Source organism: Corythoichthys intestinalis, chromosome 12 (assembly GCF_030265065.1).
Source record: "Corythoichthys intestinalis isolate RoL2023-P3 chromosome 12, ASM3026506v1, whole genome shotgun sequence".
NCBI classification, from domain to species: domain Eukaryota; kingdom Metazoa; phylum Chordata; class Actinopteri; order Syngnathiformes; family Syngnathidae; genus Corythoichthys; species Corythoichthys intestinalis.
Genome location: NC_080406.1, coordinates 33343468 through 33366623, shown reverse-complemented (window position 1 = coordinate 33366623; position 23156 = coordinate 33343468). Strand labels below are relative to the sequence as shown.

General features: G+C 39.4%; 1 protein-coding gene and 1 long non-coding RNA gene across 9 annotated transcripts; one reads left to right on the top strand and one right to left on the bottom strand.

Annotated features, from left to right (window-relative positions):
- The first annotated feature begins 1929 nt into the window (after positions 1 to 1929).
- creb1b (cAMP responsive element binding protein 1b) lies at positions 1930 to 16861 on the top strand. The gene is made up of 8 exons (XM_057853183.1): positions 1930 to 2085; positions 6432 to 6544; positions 6625 to 6771; positions 6899 to 6999; positions 10460 to 10611; positions 10682 to 10864; positions 13583 to 13736; positions 13809 to 16861. The coding sequence occupies exons 2-8, from the start codon at positions 6440 to 6442 to the stop codon at positions 13951 to 13953; spliced, it is 987 nt and encodes a 328-aa protein (XP_057709166.1). The 5' UTR covers positions 1930 to 2085; positions 6432 to 6439; the 3' UTR covers positions 13954 to 16861.
- Positions 16862 to 19729: 2868 nt separating this feature from the next.
- On the bottom strand, positions 19730 to 23133 carry LOC130926920 (uncharacterized). Of its 8 annotated transcripts, XR_009066298.1 has the most exons (10): positions 22980 to 23015; positions 22532 to 22565; positions 22356 to 22454; positions 22185 to 22291; positions 20913 to 20973; positions 20790 to 20840; positions 20521 to 20589; positions 20298 to 20406; positions 20145 to 20214; positions 19730 to 20010 (listed from the first exon to the last, which is right to left on the bottom strand). It is a non-coding gene; the product is annotated as an uncharacterized LOC130926920 (long non-coding RNA). The 8 variants fall into 8 exon arrangements; XR_009066302.1 differs by having other exon boundaries at positions 20786 to 20840; positions 22532 to 23133; XR_009066303.1 differs by having other exon boundaries at positions 20298 to 20400; positions 20786 to 20840; positions 22532 to 23132.
- Between the last annotated feature and the right edge of the window lie 23 nt (positions 23134 to 23156).

Here is a 23156-nt window from a genome sequence, read left to right as displayed (position 1 = left end):
CAAAAGGTGGCGCTACAAAGTATTAACGCAAGGGGGCCGAATAATATTGCACGCCCCACTTTTCAGTTTTTTATTTGTTAAAAAAGTTCAAATTATCCCAAAAATTTTGTTCCACTTCACGATTGTGTCCCACTTGTTGTTGATTCTTGACAAAAAATTAAAATTTTATATCTTTATGTTTGAAGCCTGAAATGTGGCGAAAGGTTGCAAGGTTCAAGGGGGCCGAATACTTTTGCAAGGCACTGTATAGGTCATCAACCTTTGTAGGCTTCAAGCAGCCAGTGACAGCACGGCAAGCAGAGTTTATTCCTGCATCAGCCTCGGTGGCATGGGCTGATCTACACCAAACAGGTGATGCATACTCCGCTGCAGAGAAGCATAAAGCCAACGCTGTGCACGTACTGTCTTGGCGTCAGCAAATGCAACTAAAACGACTGAAAAAATGGCTGCAACAAAGCAAAATGGCAGACTTTGGTATCATTTCTAGCAATGATTATTTAGACTTTTTGTGAGTCTAGTCATGATAAAAATGCTTCCCAATTTTTCCTTCACCAAATTTCATGCTGCTCAGAGACACTGGATTCTGCGGCCTGAATTTCCCTCCACATTAGGTATAACTAGACGGAGTTGGTACCTGTACACACACACACACACACACACACACACACACACACACACACACACACACACACACACACACACACACACACACACTGACGCACACACTCTCTCCGTCCCTTTCTGTCTCTCACTCACTTTCTGTTTTGTTTCTCTCTCTAAAGAAAACTAGATAGAGTACTATTACTTTGTTAATTTTCCTTTCTTACGCATCATATGTTTAGGGGTTTAGATCAATATGATTTTTTTCCCCTGAACCAATCGCCTTTACAAAATCTAAAGTTTTTCTTTAAATCATTGGGAACCGGTTTCTTGATTAATGGGGACCTGTTGGTTCCTGTGGTGATGGCGACACCTGGTCGCGACGCCATTTCACAACACAACACAACAACAGTGTGTGAAGCACCAGTACAAGTGTACTGGCATAGCAAGGCTGTGTAATTGGAGAGTGGATCCTGCTACCAATTCAGTTCAGATGTACTGGACGTCTACCGCCGTCAATGACGGCCAAGGTTCGGTCTGTAAGCATGACCAAAATTTGCTTTTTATTTTTGGTTTCATAAGTACAGCATTTTAAATTGGTCTTTTGCTGACCCCTAGAGGCAGAAATGAATATGATCCACACTTACTGTGATGAAAACGTCGTATTTCGATAACTACAGTATTTCAAAAAATAATTTAGAGATTAATTCAAACAAGATGATGCAATTTGCATGGAAATTACCTCTTAATATCAAATAAATTTGAATTAGATGTGGAACGAAAGTGGTAACTTGGCAATGTGGTAACTTTTGGAAAGTGAAAAGGTTTGCATTTTGTGGATGGAATGGTCTGTAATGAGTCAAGAAATGTGGCAGATATAAGGAATAAAGTTCAATGTGTCTATTGTGGTAATTTTAATGTGGAAAAATGTTAATAGTAGCCTACTGTAGAGAATATGGAATATGGGAAAAGTGTTCATAAACAAAACGTTTTGAATTAGTTATTATTTTAATGTGCATGGTGAAATATCGAACTACATATTTTTTTAAATGTCTCATTGTGAATAAATTGTAAATTTTGGGGTGAAAATGTGGCAACGCAACAAAAATATTTTTTAGAGTATGGTCTGAGGATGGTGTGGTTTGGATCAGTAGTGAAACGTGTTTCATTTGTACATTCAGTAGAGGTACCATTATGCAGTTATGTCACAAAAGTGGCCTTTTTACCAGGAAAGAAATGACCCTTTACTCCTCGGATGGGTCCGCCTTGCTTCGTCTTTTTCCGCGCTTCCTCGGCCGATCAACTTCGGCTATTTCCGGACAGCGTCGCCATCTGCTTCGCCGAGCCTCGATCCTTCTCTCCAATCTCCGTCTTGTTGTCGGCGGTGACGCGGCGGAGGTGTAGCCTGACGCGGGCTCTTACGTGTCGGCCACAATAAAAGTGGAGCTCCGGAGGCCCGGGGAGCGACGAAGGGAGTCTGTATCGGTAAGGACGGCAGAAGAAGTCGCGGGTTGCGGCTGGAGGAAAACGTTCGGTGTTGGTCGGGTTCGGCCCGAAGGAAACAAAGAAATCATGGCGGCTCGGCGGTGTATTTTTTTGTGAGATGGAGGGAGGGGAGGCTGCGGCTGTTTTCGGGGGGAGATTGGACCCAAAATCTATTTAGATGGGTTGAATTAATTGAAAGCGTGACAGATTAGCTGTTCGCTGTTTGCATGTAGCTAAGCAAATAGCATGAGCTAACAGCGAAGCTAGGTTGAGATCAGATTTTCGCTATTTCCAAGCAAAATTATTAAAATAAATTGCCTATGTTAGACCAATTTACTTAGAAATTCCTTCCATTGTTATGATTTTACCCAGTTAAAATGTCCGTTCGGGTAGTCAGCCGCCAAATTTAGCCCACTTCCTGGAGAAAAGCAGCCCCCGGGGCTCCTCCGGTGTGGGTAACGGGCCGTCTGGGATGCGGTGGCCGAGGGGGGCGTCGCCCGAGCCGGCCATGTGGCTCGGCTGTCACCGCAGCTTGGCGAGTGCTGGTGATGGTTCTTGTTTTTTGAAAAGTCGAGGGAGAAATGCGCAAAGCCAATCATGGCGCGCACAGCGGCCACGCAAAGAGTGAGCTCACCGCCATCGCCATGACACACGTCACACATAATGCATTGTGCATTCACTGTACTGATCTGTTTCACTCGAGGCTACACAGAAATAACTACTCGTTTTGTTTTTTAGTTAAACACCCTATTATTTTCTGTGTGCTAGTGTTGAGCACTTCCACCCGTGTGAATTTTGCATTTTAACTCCTTGGTTATTCGTTTTTGTTGTTGTTGTTTATTTGTTTGTCTGTTTTTGCTATTGCATTCTCATAACATGCAAGTCAATTTAAAGACTAAAATGGACCATTTCGCGACCAGTCCGACTCCCATTTTTATCTAAAGTTAATAGTCCATCATTTATGCATCAGGTGAATTGACTGACCCCCCCCAAAAAAATCACGTGACTGATTTTCCATCAGCCCTAAAAAATCTCACCACTGAAATTTCGCATGAAAAACTAGTCATGGGAATGCCTGAATTAAAAGGGGGGAAAAAAACACAGAAATATTGCAAAAAAGGTTTTTACGCTTTTGCAGTTTTCCAGAAGTTGCGATATCAAAATACTTTATACTGCTAGAGCCCAATGGAAACACTTTTTTGGGAATTTACCAACCACAGGACGTTATGGACCCAGTCATATGATCACTTTTTGTGTAGACTCAACATGTTTAGGGCGTCCATCATCCTTTCGAAAATCTTGCGGGATGTGACTTCATGAGAGTTACGAGGCTTTTTCGAAAAACAGCTTTCAATGGAAACCTGAATAGGTTGCAATTATACTTTACTATCCTGTACTAATGTACTAAAAGTAACTAATGACTCATGACCAGGGCCTGACAGTTTTTTTTTACCTGTTTCTTTTTGTTGGAATCACATTCTGATAATCATATTAAACAATGTATAATGAACAGAACAACTTTTTTTTAAGTCCATTACAACAAAAACTATGAGTTACAGGCAGAACATTGAAGAATTTTGTAGCATTTTATACTTTACAACAAGAAAAAATGGGCAAAACAGGCCAAGTTAAAAAATACAGTGGTACCTCAACACACGATCTTTTCGACATCCGACGTAAAATTTGACTCTCCATTTGTTTCTACATCCGATGACATGCTCTAAATACAACGATCTATGACAGCGCCGCAGTTTCTTTGTTTTCCCGCAAGATGGACACACGGCAGATTTTCTTGTGAGAGAAATCAACATGGGTTCCAACAATGTTATTGCAGGTGGTGAAAAAAGGGAAAAAGGTGATGCGATTGCTTACCATTGAAATGAAGATGGGAATAACAGAAAAATATGAGCGTGGGGTGCGCATCAATGAACTGGCTCAACAATTTGGCTGTAGACGGTCTATGATCTCGGCGGTCCTCCTCCGTTCTGCAGTCTATATAAGTTAAGGGCACAATAATTATTGTGATGACATCGCCAAACAAATCGCCAGGTTCATCAGGTTTCTAATCATTTATTCCATCGACTTGTGCAACACAACACGCCTACTTTCCCCCTCAGCTCATCAAAGTAAACAAAGTGAAAGTAAAAAGTCCCATCTCACACTGTCAAGTAAGCCTCGCAATGCGTTCAGGTACACCACGCAAACACATTCGCCACATTAGAACCTGATTTGTTATATTATTATTATTATTATCATTACTATTATTATGTTATTATTCCAGTTTTTATTCATAATTTATTTATTTTGATCTGTGTAGTTGCTATTTGCAACAGTACCAGCAGTATTTGTTTAGGATTTAGTGTAGGTTTTCAGGCTGTGGAATGAATAAATGGAATAGTAATGTATTCTGATGGGGAAATGCTGCTCGACATACGACCATTTTAACTTACAAATAAGGTCCTGGAACAAATTAACTTCGAATGTAGAGGTACCACTGTACATACGATTTTGTTGCTTTTCATTGTTAAAAAAAATCGACCAATTTTTACAAATTTAGTTGCTTATATCAGCCAATTAATGGATCAGACCTACTCGAAGTCAAGATACATTGTAAATATTTGAGTTTTCATTTTAAATTATTCACTGCCATTGACGGCGATGGACGTCTAATGCATTTTGACTGGCAGCAAATTTTGAGGCCGTATCCTCCCGCTTTAATGTGTTAATATACAGTGGGGCAAATAAGTATTTAGTCAACTACTAATTGTGCAAGTTCTCCCACTTGAAAATATTAGAGAGGCCTGTAATTGTCAACATGGGTAAACCTCAACCATGAGAGACAGAATGTGGGGGGAAAAAAACAGAAAATCACATTGTTTGATTTTTAAAGAAGTTATTTGTAAATCATGGTGGAAAATAAGTATTTGGTCATTGTCAAAAGTTGATCTCAATACTTTGTTATGTACTCTTTGTTGGCAATAACGGAGGCCAAACGTTTTCTGTAACTCTTCACAAGCTTTTCATACACTGGTGCTGGTATTTTGGCCTATTCCTCCATGCAGATCTCCTCTAGAGCAGTGATGTTTTGGGGCTGTTGTTGGCAACACGGACTTTAAACTCCCTCCACAGATTTTCTATGGGGTTGAGATCTGGAGACTGGCTAGGCCACTCCAGCACCTTGAAATGCTTCTTACGAAGCCACTTCTTTGTTGCCCTGGCTGTGCGTTTGGGATCATTGTCATGCTGAAAGACCCAGCCACGTCTCATCTTCAATGCCATTGCTGATGGAAGGAGATTTTCACTCAAAATCTCTCGATACATGGCCCCATTCATTCTTTCCTTTACACAGATCAGTGGTCCTAGTCCTTTCGCAGAAAAACAGCCCTAAGCATGATGTTTCCACCCCCATGCTTCACAGTGGGTATTGTGTTCTTGGGATGCAGTTCAATATTCTTTCTCCTCCAAACACAAGGACCTGTGTTTCTACCAAAAAGTTCTATTTTAGTTTCATCTGACCATAACACATTCTCCCAGTCCTCTTCTGGATCATCCAAATGCTCTCTAGCGAACCGCAGACGGGTCTGGACATGTACTTCCTTCAGCAGGGGGACATGTCTGGCAGTGCAGGATTTGAGTCCCTGGCGGCGCATTGTGTTACTGATAGTAGCCTTTGTTACTGTGGTCCCAACTCTCTGTAGGTCATTCACTACAGGTGCCCCCGTGTGGTTCTGGGATTTTTGCTCACCGTTCTTGTTATCATTTTGACGCCACGGGGTGACATCTTGCATGGAGCCCCAGATCGAGGCAGATTATCAGTGGTCTTGTATGTCTTCCATTTTCTAATAATTGCTCCCAGAGTTGATGTATTTACACCAAGCGTTTTACCTATTGCAGATTCAGTCTTCCCAGCCTGGTGCAGGTCTACAATTTTGTCTCTGGTGTCCTTTGATAGCTCTTTGGTCTTGGGCATAGTGGAGTTTGGAGTGTGACTGAATGAGGTTGTGGACAGGTGTCTTTTATACCGATAATGAGTTAAAACAGGTGCCATTAATACAGGTAAGGCGTGGAGGCTCGTTAGACCTCGTTAGAAGAAGTTAGACCTCTGACAGCCAGAAATTTTGCTTCTTTGTAGGTGACCAAATACTTATTTCCCGCTCTAATTTGGAAATAAATTATTTTAAAATAAAACAATGTGATTTTCTGTTGTTTTTTTTCCCCCACATTCTGTCTCTCATGGTTGAGGTTTACCCATGTTGACAATTACAGGCCTCTCTAATCTTTTCAAGTAGGAGAACTTGCACAATTGGTGATTGACTAAATACGTATTTGCCCCACTGTATTTCCAGTTTAGCCAATGAAGATGGAGTCAGCGGCGGCTGAGGCTCAGCAGACGGCTGAGTCTGCTGAGACAGAAAACCAGCAGCAGATCACGCCGGCGCAGCTCGCCACCTTGGCGCAGGTAATTGACTGACACATTTGTGTGCTGGGAGAGCCGCTGATTGTAGCCTCTGTTTCCCCCTTACATCCTTTTTCCTACAGGTATCCATGGCAACGGGCCACGGCTCAACAACAGGTCCCACGGTCACACTTGTACAGCTTCCAAATGGGCAGACGGTCCAAGTGCACGGTGTGATACAGGCAGCGCAGTCATCCGTCATACAGTCGCCACAAGTGCAAGCTGTGCAGGTCAACCATTGATGTCCAACATTTTTCATATGATCAGATTTATTAGCATTTTAAAATTTTATGTATGCATCATAATTTGCTTGTATAAAAAATAATTAATCTGCCATATATTTTGTTCAACATTTAGATCTCCACCATTGCTGAAAGTGAGGATTCACAGGAGTCAGTGGACAGTGTGATTGACTCACAGAAGCGGCGCGAGATTCTTTCTCGCCGACCCTCTTATAGGTGATATTTACTCTGACGATTCTGTTTCGTCATCTGGCTTCAATTACTTTTAAATGTTCTGTTCCAAATCAAAAATTTAATCTTTGGGATAACAGTGGCATTTAGTGTAGAAAAACAAAGAAATAACTATTTAAAAAAAAAAAAATTTAATGCATTGAAATTAAATCTTTAATTTTTTTTCCCACATTGTGTTTTTTAAATTTCCCAAAACACGAGGAACGCAATTTTCTTTACAATGATTTCATAATTAATCAAATCTGAATTTTAAGAATTGAAATATAGAAATATACGTTAACATTTTATACATGCAAACATGAAATGGATAAATGCAACTGTGGAAATCAATAATGATGTTAATAAACCTGAAAATAATCAAATAAAAGCAATTGCATAAAATGATTTAGAAATGTAATGCTAATTATTAGAGGCTTTGCAATCAATTTATCGTGAATAATCAGACCTTAGAGGGGAAGTTCAGAATTTTTTACATTAGGCCTAATGTTTGAGTTGGCGAGGGTTTAATTGGTCGCTGGAGTTGATTTCAACAAAGTCCCTGCAGTTTGTCAGATATTTGTTAGTTTCAAGGCTCAGGAGTGGCTAAACTAGCGCGAGTCAATGGTACAATCTTAGCATGCCAATATAACATGATATTTACAGATCTAAGATAGTCAAATAAACTAAAAATGCAGATTATTGTTCGAAATACCCATGCAGCCAAAACAATGTCACACCAAACTGCCATAATTCATTTCATTCTGCTGCATTTGAGAAAGGTGGGAAGTTGGACTTATCCTACTTGGATGATACTAGTTGTGACCGCATAGCATTCTAAGCGAATGTAAACAGCAAAGATTGTGACAAGTGGGTTTTTTTGGGCCATCAAAAGACATTTTGACCTCCAGCAAACCTGCCTTCTCTTTAGCAATCAAAGCGTGGAGGAAAAACGACAGCTGAGGTAAATAGCACACACGGTAAACTGTAGAGGTGTGCATCGGCACTGCCCTCACGATTCGATTCGATTACGATTCGGAGGGCCACGATTCGATTCAATTCGATTCGATTCAGAGGGTCACGATTCGATTCGGTTCGATTCGGCAAGGCATGGCGATGCATTAAAGCCTGGGATGCATTAAAATTCTAAAGCAAAGCATATTTTTCGTGAATCATGAGGCAACACAAGCTGTCAGACATTAAACAACTTTTTATTGACTCTTGTGTCACTCCTGGTTGAAGTCAAATGAAAATAGTATACTTTCAGATATTTATTTAAAAAAAAAAAAAAAAAAAAAACAGATCACAGCATTTAATTAGTGCTTTGAATGAGACCAGAGCTTTCCCTTTTTTTTACACACAGTAGCAGCCTTTCACACAGTGCAACATCTGAACTCCTGTGCAAAATCAGTAATGAGAGTCACTGTATTTTAGTCACAACAACCCATCAATAAAAAATATTTAAATTGATTTAAATTGATAGTGGAAGATGCATACATCAAAATGTGTCAGCCTGGCCGAATGCAACAAATGTGGCGCGCGCTTTGCTCTCGTACGAGAGCAGAAAGACTGGCACCTTCACGCTGAGCAGGCATTTTAAAAACAGTACTGGCCTAAAAGATGATATTAGTCACACATCGTTATTATCATTTGTTTCGAGGGCTGCACCTCTTCGTGCTAAGCAGAACATCGTGGAGTTCGTGCATGGTGCTCCTTAAAATGTTATTATTTATTTTGTTTCAGTGCTCCTTAAGGCAGGTTGTTCTTTTGTGTGTTCTGATGCGAGTCATTAAAATAAAGAATGTTATTTGAAAGTTTTTTAGTTTATTTTTGCATATGCAGCTGTTCCTCTCCTTGTCAGAGAGGCGCGTCCATGCATGTGAGCACAATATCCGAAACAGAAATATATTTAACTTACATTTGCAGCGTTACTTCGTTGTGTACGTTCATTTGTAATGATAATAAAAATATGTAGACTTTTTAAACATTAAGAAAACTTACGTTTTTTTCTGCCAACTCGAATAAATTAAAATAAATGTCTGTTGCTGCATTTTGCCAAGTAAATGAGCATAAACTATCCACCTGATAGAACAGACACACAAATATAAACGATGTAAATGTTTATTGAATATGCATCTTACAGTCTTTTTTATCTGGGAGAATTTGTGACAAAAGACAAGTTTTAATTTATCATTATGCACATAGGCATCGTCACAATTGTGATCACACAAAACGCAACCACGCATTGCATCCCCGCATTTGCTCCTCCTGCTGAAACGGGCTCAGGCCTACAAATGAAATGTACATTTTCGGGGGGTTTTCAGGCTCGAGCCTACAAATAAAACGTAACATTTCGGGCTCTCGGCCTTTAATACACACGCAGGCCGGGTCGAGTCGGGCTGGATTTTTTAGGCCCGAACTAAGCTGTAATCGAGAGAGCAGAGAGATAGGACATAACATAACAATGGCTGAAGCGGAGAAAGAGGGAGCGAGAAAGATTATTGATGCACCTAACACATTGAAAGCAGACGTCTGGAGACATTTTGGCTTCTACAAGGTTGGTGGGAAACTTGACCAGAATTATGTGGTGTGTAAAAAATGAAACATGAGAATAATAATACAAATGGGGAAACCAAATCCGTTGCATCACCGGAATTGCGCAGGGAAGATTTTTGAACGTACTTATATATTTTAAAATGCGCTGAATCGATTCGGCTTGTTGCCCGCATTGAATCGAATCGTCCATGCCCCGCATCGGGATGCATCGCCGCATCGATTATTGTTGACACCCTTAGTAAACTGCCTTCTTTAGTTTTACTATTGACAGTCTGCTTTTCGACAGGCAGCGCCATTTTGTCGAGTGACGTCAGATTGAAGCAACTCATGATGTCTGGGTACATTTTTCTTTCGACTTCGTGACTAAGACCAGTTCGAGTGGCGTTCCAATGATATATTTCCATGTCGGAGGTTGAAAACGCCGACTTCCCACCTTCCTCAAATGCAGCATCAGTCTGCTGAGTTGACTGAAGGACGGCACTATGGAGAAATGTACATTTAGAAGCTGTGGAAACAGACAGAAGAAAGTGGCAAAGAAAACTTTCCACAAATTCCCTATGAAGAATGAGGAACAAATAAACTGTTGTTACTTGCTGCGGGTTACGACATAAAAAATCAGCGGTGAAAAAAACGATGTGATATCCTCTGCCCTGCTCCTTGCAGAGCTGCTGGATTACAAATGTTTTTGTTCATACTACACTTACTGACATGCAATGGTAAGTTTTAATAACTTTCACCTGAAAACATAGCTAACAGTTCGATTGCATGGGCCATCGGTGATTTTCATACGTGCATATTTAGTTTTTTTTTTATTTGAATGCTAAGATTGTACCATTGACTCGCACTAATAAATTTATATGGAAAATTGTGTTCTCACACCGGATCTCTATACTTTTTACTCTTTACCTGACAGGAAAATCCTGAACGATCTTTCGTCTGACGCGCCAGCTGTCCCTCGCATCGAGGAGGAAAAGGCCGAAGACGATGTGGCGGCGGCTGCCACGCCCGCTATCACTACCGTAACCGTGCCCACCCCGATTTACCAAACCAGCAGTGGTCAATACAGTAAGTTTCTTCTCATGTGATGTCATCAATGCTTTGGTGGTCTTCTTAACACATCTGTCACGTCTCGCAGTCGCCATCACGCAGGGTGGTGCCATCCAGCTGGCCAACAACGGCACCGACGGGGTTCAGGGCCTGCAGGCTCTCACCATGACCAACGCGGCCGCTGCTCAGCCAGGGGCCACCATCTTGCAGTACGCGCAGACCAGTGACGGCCAGCAGATACTAGTCCCCAGTAACCAAGTGGTGGTGCAAGGTCAGCATGTTAAATGGGATTTAATGAACATTTATTGTGTGGATGAATTTCATTAGATCATATCTGATGTGCTCTTCTATTTGAAATTTAATATTGTCGAATAATTTCAATGAAGTACATTATTTTTCTCAATTCAAATGTGAATTATGGGGCAGTGGTCACTAAGGGTGTGCCAAAAAATAGATTATTAGATGCATCGTGATTCGACACGTGACGATTCGATTATGATTCATAAATGTTCAAAAACGATGATTAACTTTATGACAGTCGCTAGTAGCGGAACAGAATTCAAGACACGTCTACCGCCCAGACACCTTTAATGGATGCACGCACCACATTATGATACTGTAGATGCAGCTGGTTGCTGAGCGCGAGATTTACTCCTTTTCAAAAGATTCGAAAATGAATTTGTGTATGAGACAGGCAGAGACCTGGCGGTCGCGCTTTGGGTCCTCTTCTGTGCGCAAGTTATTTTTTAGAGAGATTGCTCCTTGTCGTTCAGTTGTCCTACAATAGGTTCGAGTCGTGTTAATTGGAAAAAGTCCCTGTGTTTTGCTAAGTCCCCTATCCGTCTATCAGAGGTGAGTACACGAACCCTCTTGTACTGTTTAGCTTTTATTGTTGTTTTTGAGATGTTACTAGTTAGCGCCGAGCGCTATGCTAATTACTGATTTTGCTATCATGTATTTCCATGTCAAGTTGTGCGTTGTTTGGTGGTGTACAAAAGTTACTCCAGATGCAGAACGTTTAAAACCAGGATTAAGTACAGCGGTAACACTACAAACATGCGAAATAGTACAGAAATCTGTGAAAACAAAGTATGTTGGTTAAAAGAAGTCTTATTTCTAAAGACACTTTGTTTTTTTTTCCCAGAAAATGTGGAATTCATTCCACCAGTGTAAATTTTATTGTATTGTTGAGAGAAGTAACTACTGCCTTTGAAACATCAATGTTTTTGCACCTTCTTGTGCAAAAGAGCATCTCAAGGTCAGCTGTGTGTTGTCTAGGCATGTTGAGAAATAAGTACTGCCTTTAAAATGGTAAATGTTTTTGCACTTTCTGGTTAAAAAAAAAAACCTGTTTAAGGGCAGCTTTTTGTTATATGGAGAATGTTTCCATCATTCCTGTTGAATCATTAGGATATTTTAAATAAATAATACACATAAATTTGTGTGGCTATTTTATTAAGTAGTAATTGTATAATGCATCGACAATCGTGATAATCGTCAATACCGTAATCATCATCAATACCGTAATCATCGTTCAGTTATCAAATCGTAGCACCCTGAATCATAATCGAATCGAATCATTGGGTGTCTAAGATGGCACACTTCCATTGGTCACTACAGTGTATAGCTATTCAAAAGTTGACACTTAAAGGGGACCTCAGACTTAAAGACTTGTAGGCTGTAATAAGCCACAATTGTTCTCTTTCACTAAAATATGTTATTAGAAAAATAAAATATTGCTGTTGATTTAAAAATCTATAATATTTAGTACATATTTTGACTTACGGAGAACGCCATGATTTTTGCGCGCAATGGACGCTCGGGGTGATGACGTAATTTGTCACTGTCACGAACACGACCGGTGTTCTGCAATTCCTTCTACGCAGTGAGACGTCCAATACATGTGCACATCCGTTAAAGCGGCAAGTACTTACTATTTGTGTTTATATTGAGTCTAGTATTACCTTTTATTGCCTCAAAATACTTTTTGCGTGTGTTTCCCCTTATTTGATATTACTACGTTTAAGTATTTTCTGAAGGCATATTTTGTATGTTCTGTCTGTATGCATCTAACCAAAACAAGCAAAAAGCGCATGGTAATATTTTGCGTGTCAAATTCACCTCTTGTAGGACATTTCGCCGTTGTAGCACATTTTGGCAGAACACTGCTTTTGTCCTACTCTCGTCTCATCTCATCCCATCTTTCCTGTTCATTTTAGTTTCTCTGGTCATTTTGTGAAATATCGACAGTGCTCTCATGCTCATTAATGTTCCTCTCGCGTTCAAATTGAAAGGGCTGAACAGATTACATATTTATGTCACTAGAGTCATACTCTGGAAACCCAGCAGCGTAACCCAGTGACGTCACCGCCCTGCGACATTGAGAACAATGGCCACCTAAAAGTTAAACTAATTTTACAAATTGTAAAAAACGAAAACATCAAGAGGGGTTTTATTATCAAATTATTTTAACTCATAATAACGTTTATCTTTAAAGAACTACAAGTCTTTCTATATGTGGTTCCCTTTAAGAACCTTAAACCTTTGTAGGACAAGTGACAAATTTTGATCATTTGAAAAAAAAAAATCCACATTATTATTATTTTTTATTATTATTAATAATTGTTCTTTGTATTATCTTTTATATAATTCTAAATCTACAATTTATGAAATAATACAATGATGACCAAAGATTATTACATTTAAAATAATAAAAACAGGAATATATTCTGGTTTGACGGTACGATCCCTCGTAACACTCTTTTTTTTCCTTTTCTTTTTCATAAACTATTTAGCTCATTGCATGCCATTGACGGCGATAGATGTCAAATTCATTAAAACTGGTAGGGCAAGCCTTGAATACTTATGTTTCGGGGCCATTGACGGTGCTTAAATGAATGTCCTGTAAGGGTTTAAAAAAAAAAAAAAAAGTCATAATTCTTGCAGGGTTAACGCAATTTGTGTAATACTGTATGAACTCCATACTCAGCTGCGTCTGGCGACGTCCAAGCCTATCAGATCCGAACGGCGCCCGCCAACACCATCACGTCCGGCGTGGTCATGGCCTCTTCGCCCGCACTGCCAACTCAAGGTGCAACCGAAGAAGTCACCCGCAAGAGGGAGGTCCGCCTCATGAAGAACAGGTACCAATGTGTAGACCTGAAACTTAAGATTACCTGCGCAAGAAAGTTGCATCTAATCGTATCTCTCAACAGAGAGGCAGCGCGTGAGTGTCGCAGGAAGAAGAAGGAGTATGTCAAGTGTCTGGAGAACCGAGTGGCTGTTCTGGAGAATCAAAATAAGACGCTCATTGAAGAGCTCAAAGCCCTCAAAGACCTATACTGTCACAAATCTGACTAAAAAAAAAAAAAGAGCATCCTCGTTTAGGGTTCCAGTATCCTTTGTGGTCATTCAAAGTCTTTGACTGTTTGGCTTCACTTGCCTCAACTTTTTGAGCATGTCATACTTTACCATGGGGCCACGTGTATTAGAAGATAAGTTGAATGTTAATGGGTAAGACTTAAAATGGTAGCTGATTCCACTTCAAATTTTAACTTAACAGTATTAAGTCGTAGTAGGAGAACAGACTTTATAACCTCTTAACGTATGGCCATCTGGGCTCAGGATTCGCATATCTCAAATGCTCAACTTTTGCGACATTGGTGCTGAGCAAGTCATTGATTTGTTGAAAACTGCACATTTTTTAAATGTTTTTTTTTTTCGTTAGCTTTTAGCTTAAACCACAGATCCGATGGTAGAACAGACTTTAATACTTGCAATTGTACAGTATTTAATAATTTGTGCAGGAACAGGTCAACAATTTGTTCCAAACTGCATCTTTCCCAGATGATTTTGGCTTTTAACCTGAATTCTTGATCAGGTATTCAATCGCATCGAACCGTCTTTACAGCTAATTAGTGTACTGCAGGGGTGTCCAAGTGCGGTCCTCGAGAGCCCCTATCTAGCTTGTTTTCCATGTATCCCTCCTTGAACACACCTTAATCAAATGATCAGCTCATCAGCAAGCTCTGCAGGAGCCTGATAATGATCTTGATTATTTGAGTCAGGTGTGTTGGAAGAGGGAGAAATGGAAAACAAGCTGGATAGGGGCTCTCGAGGACTGTACTTGAGCACCCCTGGTGTACTGCATGGGTCCAAACTGGTCCTCAAAGGCTGCTGTAGGTGCAGGTTTTTGTTCTGACCAATCCATCAAAGACAGTTTAACCAATGAGAGTTCTGCTGAGACAAGCAGCACCTGACTGCAATCAACTGATTAGACTTGTAGGACACCAGATTGGTGAGATGCTGGTGTCCTCTTGATTGGTTGGAACGAAAACCTCCACCCACTGCAGCCCTTTCTGGAATAGTTTGAACACCCCTTGTGTACTTTATGTCGATCTTAGGGCAGACAATGAAAGAACTGATTGTTGGTTTGCACCAAATTATTTTTCTGATGATTGTAGCACTTTTAGCCCCTAAACTATTGATACTGGTTGGACCAATTACAACTTTATTTTTCTATGTCATCTTAGCAGTTTTGGTCAAAACGGTAGACGAAGTACCAAATCTGGTAGCAAAACACTGGTACTGAATGCCAACTTGGTTGTGTACAATGCAATAATTGGTCAGGTTTGGTCCAAATGGCTTCTTTTCTAAAAGATTTGTAGCTTTTAGTCTCAGTCTATTATAACAGAGCTTAAAATCTGCAGTTTGGTACAGAAAAAGATGGTTGGTTTTAGCTTAAACACTGAGACGCGTCAACAAAAGTAACAGTTTGTTCTTACTCTGAACCTACTGACTAGGTACTCAGTCTGGTGGAACAGACTTTAAAAGCTATTAGTGTTTGTTTTGATCCAAATACTGATCTAAATAATTGTTTCTATGCGTATAAAGCATGTTGGTTCCCTGGTAGCCATTATAGGATAAGTTGGGCAAGCCTAGCCTTAGACACCTCAAAGACTTTGAACCTGTTCAGAAGGACTACTTTCCATTGGAGGACACTCCAGGACTCTTGAACCAGTGGGATTTGAACAAGTTCACCTTTTCGCACTCTAAAACATAAAATTGTGACACTTTCAATGTTTTCTTTGTAAGACTGATGTCGTTAAGTTCACCGTGCCCTTTTTTAGGACTCTATTTCTTTCACTTTCAAAGTAAAACCACCAGGTTTGACCATTTTTATGCCATGGATTAACAAAAAAAAGGACTAATTTGGGATTTTAAACATTTGCATGAGTAACATGTCCAGTCTTACAGTATGTTTATTTTTTATACTACATTTATGTGTATATACCTGCTACTGCATGTGTAGACTTGATGTATCTCTGTTTATTGATATATTTGTAACATACTGTACATCGGTGCGTGTGTGTGTCAATGAGTGTGTGCGAGGCCTACCGGTCATGGCAGCTACGAGTTTGTTGACGGCTAATGAGGTTGCGGTGCCATATTTTTCTATTTTCAGTATTCATTGTCTTCATTAGGCATATAGCCAACTGTGTTAAATATAACCATAGTATTTTATCACAGTTAAAAGCAGCTAATGAAAGCACAAATGTACTTTGGAGATTACTTTTTTTTTTTTTTTTGGATGATGATGTTTTAATTTAGTTACGGCGATCGATGTCCAGTCCATTTGACTTGGGAGAAGTGCCAGCCCTCCTAGTTCAAATGGATTTGATGTCTATCATCATCAATGGCAGTGAATAGTTAAATCAATCGTTTACTCATTGGTCAGTATACTTTTCAATCGTAAAGAGCTCAGCCAATCACATCCCTCGGCTGGTCTAGATGTCAATCATGGAGCCATTGCACCGTTACATTCCTCACGACCATGGGTATTCTACGGTACGTGTTTTTTCATAACACATGAGTCCCATCACCTCTATTACCAAGTCAACATGTCAATTGTGACACATTTATTGGTCAGTTACATTTCTACAGCTTAATTGGCTAGTCTAAGTGTTAATAAACGCAGCCTTCTTATTGGCTGGACTTTCCCCCAAACTCACAATTTGTAGATTTGAACCCGATACAACATGAGTCACTGTTTAAATTATGTTCCAAATGCATCAAAGAATTGATTTATAACTGTGTTACTTCATGATTAAGGAGATAGCAGTATTTTTCTAGCTGATAGATTTGGCATTGTACAACCAACACTTGTATTATTTGTAATGGAAACAAGATGGCGGCTGTGCTGATTGTTGTAAGCATGTTTCTTGTGTCCAGAGGAGCTCTGATATTATGTATAAAGTGTATATATGAATGGGATCGAGGTATTCCTGCTTATATGAATGTGCGGTTTATTTGATTTGTGACATCCGCATACTGGTCTGGTGCTGGCTGGATAAGAAAAGTAATAACAGCAACATTTCTAGGACTTTTCTATCTTGACTTTTTATGTGCCCTGATTGCGGGCTCTTCATTTTAAGAAATGTTATCTCGTACAGCTCACTGTATGAGTCATTGTACTCTTTGCATAACAATACCAGAGTAATATGTTGATTGTTTTTGTAAGCACTTATGTGGCAATAAACTGCACGAGCAGATGTGGAAATGACTCAATCAAATCTGGGACATAAATGTTGGGGTCAGAACTTCATTACCCTTATCAAAGCATTTGCTCACAGTATGACAAATTCAAAAAACACAACTTTAACAAGCTGTTGTAATATGATGGTAGCTAGGTAAACCATTTTAATGATATTTCACCCTTTGTTCACAGAAGTCAGAACACCTCGGGGGCCCTTCTAACTTCATTCATAGAATTTTTTTAAACAAAACTTATTTGTTGCAGTACTATTATAATTAGTAGCAAGCCCCGTTGATGGGGGGGGGGGGGGGGGGGCAACCGGGTCCGTTGTCACGGGCCTCAGGACCATAGGAGCCCGTGAATGACCCTTAATTTATTTTACATTACATTCACATACTGTATTTCTTTTTTATTTAAATCATTGTCTGGTTAAATAATATGTTCTACATATGTATTTTTCCCTTTTTTTTTTTTTTGCATAACACCCCCTACCCGCTCTGTCTTAGCAGAGAATGGTTTGACCCCGCTCTAGCGCCCTCAAGGCGACACTACGTACGTGCCCTGAAGCGGGAAATTAAAATCTGTCATTGTTGTAAACTAAACATGGCGACTTGTCATTAATTGGGTGCGCAGAAAAAAAAAAAAAGATGAAGATCATAGAGGTGAAGGAGAAAAAAACTAAGTTTTTAAAAGGGGGACAAGAAGCCAGAGAATCAGGGCTAGAGTTGGCTGTGGACGGCGATGTCGGTAAGTGAACAACAGCCGCTAACACTGAGCGTTTACATTCGTGACCACCGTGACCAAGCCCGATTCGAGTCCATCACCGGCCGCTTGTAGCCTATTGAGCTGTGGTATGACAAGACATGCTGCTCACGTTGAGCCGAGCAGAGCGAAGGTGATGGGAGATCAGGGATATATGTTGGTCTGTGGGGAGCAGGTGCACAAGGCTGAACAGACTCTGGTCCAGCGCCTGGATTTAAATAATATTAAAACAATGAATGTAAATAATAATTTAAAAAAACTACCTCCACCATATCACAGGGCAGGCTTAACAACCTAGCTATGGTCTCCATTGAGCGTGCTTAGTTATACTGTTTTGTTGCTTAGCAGGCAGGCATAGCACTCTCAGTTGTATTGTAGCCTACATGGGACAATAGATGGAAATTGTTTGTTTATATTGTGTCACATCACATTACGGCCTGTTAAATTTAACTGTTCATCTCAAATAATTTGAAAATTTACACTGCCATTGATTGCAAAGCGTTAAAAGTACTGTTAGTAGTGTTGTCGTGACAAGCCGGTGGCAGGGGAGGGGTCGGGCCTAAAATGGTCTCTTGTCCCCGGACCCCTGCAAGTCTGTTGACGGCCCTGATTAGTAGTAAAGTGAAAGAAAAATGGGAATTTTCTTTCGTATTTTGGGCTTTTTTTTCCTCAATTTTTAACTTGTACGAGTTTTTTCTTTGAAAAGTGTGACTTTATTCGGTTATAGAAAGACTTGCACTGTATTTAAAAAAATACGTCTTCACACAAAATTCTGACTAAAAAGAGACATTCAAATTTCCACTTTAAATAATGTTGAATTATTTTCATAAACATTCAAAATATTGTATCGTGTTCCAATACGAATGTTCTTGATTGACAGCACAGGGTTTGTTTCAGAAAAAAAAGGTGTGACGCTACGAAAATCAAGAGAGTCTGGCTGCAGCCCGCCTCTCTCAGTACCCTGCGCCGCTCGTCTCAGTACCCATCCCGCAGACAGGAAGTGACGCAATATCGCAGCTCTCAGACCGGAAATGACAACATGAAGCTGCGCTCGAGCTCCGAGCTTCCGGTTTTATCGTAATAGTTAGCGTCCATTCGAACGTAAATACTAGTTTACTTTTCTTTTCGCACGTCTTTTATTTTCGGTTTCAGCATCACTCATTATTATTTAAATAATAATTTATTTATATGCTCCTTAAATTGATTTGGTGAAATCGGGAGATTAACTCTTTAAGCGCGGTCAGTTTGTTAAAGCCTGCTGATTTTACCAAAATGAAAAACACGGTTACAGTACATCAAAATTAAAATACACACTACTGCAATAAAGGTTTAATTAGTGACTGAAAGATCGCCTGTTACCTATCACAGTGTGTACTTTAGTTTGTCAATTGTAAAATATACTCCAATTGAGAATTATTACAAAATTGCTGTCATCCTTACATTTTTATGAACGGACACATTAGTATAGCTTCATTACAATTTAATGTATCAAAAACGTAATATTCTCTCAATGTTGCAACCAAACCAATTTTGTCTTTCATTTTGCTACTTAAATTCATTCATGTGGGTGAAGATCCTAATTAACTAATTCAGAAACTATATTAAACTTTCTGCTCCAGGAAAGGCACCTTTATTTCAAACAGAAATGACAAAAGTTGTCATGTGTTAGTTGTTTTTTTCTTTTATCCCAGACAATAGTTGTAGGTTGTTTTAATTACCTGACATTTTTCGGCAAGCACTCCCGTCTTCATCACAGGTAATTAAAACTACCTACAACTAACATCTGGGATAAAAGAAAAAAAAACAACTAATTCATAAGTGTAGAAAAATGAACTCAATACAACCAGTTCTGATGTGGTAAACTTTATTTTTTTAGTTTTATTATTTTTTATTATTATTGAGAGAATAGATATTTTCTTTAGTCAACAATCTCCTCAAAAAAGGTAAATCCATCTTCCAGATGGTTGAAACAGAACTTGAATGGCTCCAAGACATTGTAGTTCGTGCTCATCCTCTTCCATCTGCAGGATGCTTGGGAACTCCTACTGCATTGATTTTTTTTTTTCCCCCTAGCCCTGTCCGAGGCTTTTGTGCTGTCTTGCACAATCCTTTTACCAAAACTGTTCATTGGAAAAGAGAAAGAAAAGAGCTATTTGAATATTACATAAGTAAAATAAAAATGATGCTTTGTTAATTTTATACTTGATTTTTCTTTTCAGGCATTGCATTAAACTAGGTATATAAACAATCTTACCATTTTTTCCCGCCATATCTTTTTGGAGTGGGCCACCACTAACTTGAAGGAGCTGTGGTTGCACCTCTTCCTAAAAATAAATCAGTGAATAAAGGGGGGCATGTTCAAAAGTGCGTCAGAGTAATGGACACTAAAAAGTCTTTAAAAGCTGACCTCAGCAATTATATTCAAATTTCACTTCTGTAACTGATAGACTGGTGGCACTTCACCCTGCAGTAATGCTTTTGCCTCATCTGTCCAATGGGCAAACTCTTTCCTGTGGCTCACATAAGTTGAAAAAATACAAAAATAAGTATTCCACATTTTCCAACAAAGAATTAAGGTGCTGTGCACCTACTTTCCTATGAATGCCATATCAACAGTTTCAAAGACTTACCATGCACCCAAGTTTGAAATTGTCCGCTATCAATATACACCACCACTTCCTCAGAGTTGGCATATCAGTCTAACAAAAATTAAAAACAAGTGTAAATAAAGAATAACGACAAGGATATTTTGTAGCCCAATTTGAATGATTCGGTGAACTTCATTTTACAATGGTTAAACTCACAGAGAGCATCCAGAACAGTGCAAAGAGCATACTACAAATGGATAAATGAATACAAATATCACAGAGGACAAAATTGGACAGTTAAACTCACCTACCATCAACATGAAGATGCCACAGTCCTTCCCCTATGGCTGTCCCGGAAAACCCTAACGTAAGAATTTAACCGAGTCACTTCCTTCAAGTTTTGAATCAATGAATATACACACTTTTACAAATACCTCTATTTCACTTCCAATCCTCTCTTTCCATGTCCCCCTGTTGATTGACTGTCAACGTTTTCTGCAATTGAAAATATAGGTTCATATTAAATACAGTAGTTAAACAATTACAAACGTGTTTCCATGCATAAGAACACCAACCAGTCAGGTTTAAATGATTCATGCAAACAAAACAAGGGCGTAGGTTTGCATAGGGACGGTAGGGACATAACACGACCAACTTTTCAGGATGCTAAAGTTGTCCCCACCAACTTTTGAGCAACCTTACTTGCATTATATTCGTCCCTACCAATGTTGAGACCGGGCCAACACCCTTGAAACAAAACATTGGCAATTTTAGAAATTTGCTTCAAATGATTGGATGAATCATCTGGAGTGCAATTCTGCTTTAATTGAAGGGGCAACATAAAAGGATCGACTGGAACATACCTTCAAAACCAAACAAGGCTATTCTGGATCATCATGGAAACGCCATGCCAATATGAATGGATACTGAATTTCATTAGAGATAACAATAGTTCCCTGATCTCATGATTGGATCTGTTTTTCTTCCCACAAATAATTGGAATTTGGATCATTTAATTTGTTATGATTTGACTGTTCTTTGAAAATGAACCAATGCTCCAAGTTGTAGTTGTTACTAATCAGCCTTACAGGCAAATGCATGTGTGGGTCACATCCTGTAGGCTTTCACCATGTTGCAACAACATAGGGGTCAGCCACAAATATGGTCCTTCCCTGAAAAATACATAATCTATACACACGGACATATGTTATATAAATACAAACGTACGCAGACACCTACATGAGCCCATACAAGCATTCTGTAGGCTACATAGTTAAAATACCCTACACACGCCAAAAAATACTTTTTTATACCTTTGAATGAGCTACTTGTTAGACAAGTTATAAATATGCATTTCATATCTGCAAAAAACAAACACAAAAAGTTACATTTTACTTAATTGTACAAGTGACATTATGTTCTTTAGAGAAACTAAATCCTCAAAATTCACAGTTGATTCCATTTCATTGTTCAGGCCAACGTTCCAAAAGTCAGCACGTGTCAATCAAACTTTCTTTTTTTAGACAATCAACACCATTTCTGGCCTGTTTATATTCAAGATTTGCATAAGCTAATGAGAATGTTGATTGGTTAAATAAACAAAGAGTAAATAATCAATTATGTCCAATTGTTAACTAATATAAGGAATAATAAGCCTATCCAGATTTCCACTGAGCACAACATTTGTCTCAGACATAAAAACATACCAGCCGTTCCTGGGCAGGATGAGTTTGAACCGTCCACGAAGCTCGGCATGGTCTTATATTGTCACCATTGGTCCTGTCTGCACAGTGGGTTTTACAGTGTTCGATGTCTATCAAAAAAAAGTGTTCAGCACAGTCCAAAATCTAAAGTACATTACTACTTATGCTACTTACTTCCATTTGGATCTGTGTGACATCCCTGTATCTGCATGGGAAGACTACCATTTGGGGGTCGTGACTTAGTTTCTTCCCAATGGGGTGGTGATCAAGGGGCTAGTAAAAAAAAAAAAAAAAAATAATGAAAAAATATATAGCTAAGCAGAGTAACAATATCAAGAAAAAATTACAACCTTGTCCTATTTGGATCATGTGACAACATTCAAACTACAAAGGACCAGACAAAACAAATGAAGGCAAAACAACAATACCATACAACAACAAAAACAGCGAGCTGCGAATTGCAGGCATGTACATAATGAAAAATAAGAGTGCAATATAATGAAACCTACACAAAGAAGACTGTTCATTGAGGGGGAAAAAATGTAAAAAGCATTAGCAGCATTAGCCAATTCGCTGCTGAATTCATCAGTACGTATTAAACAATATAAGTAGAGCAAAGTCACATGCAGTTAGTAAAGGAAGACATTATTTAAATTACATTAAGAATACTAGATATAAGTACGGTCTTTTCAACTCAGAATAAACACTTCATATTTTCACCGCAAGTGTTGTTTAACTATTTAACATTTTTAAACATGCATACGCTTTTAAAAACTTTTTTTCAGTGCGGCCACTTACCGTGTTTTCTTCGCGAGAGGTGAAATAACGTAACTTGTTTTCGTCGCAAGGGTTGACGACATTTCCGGTCTGAGGGGATTGAGAGCTGCGGTATTGCGTCATTTCCTGTCTGCGGGATGGGTACTGAGAAGAGCGGCGCAGGGTACTGAGAGAGGCGGGCTGCAGCCAGACTCCTCT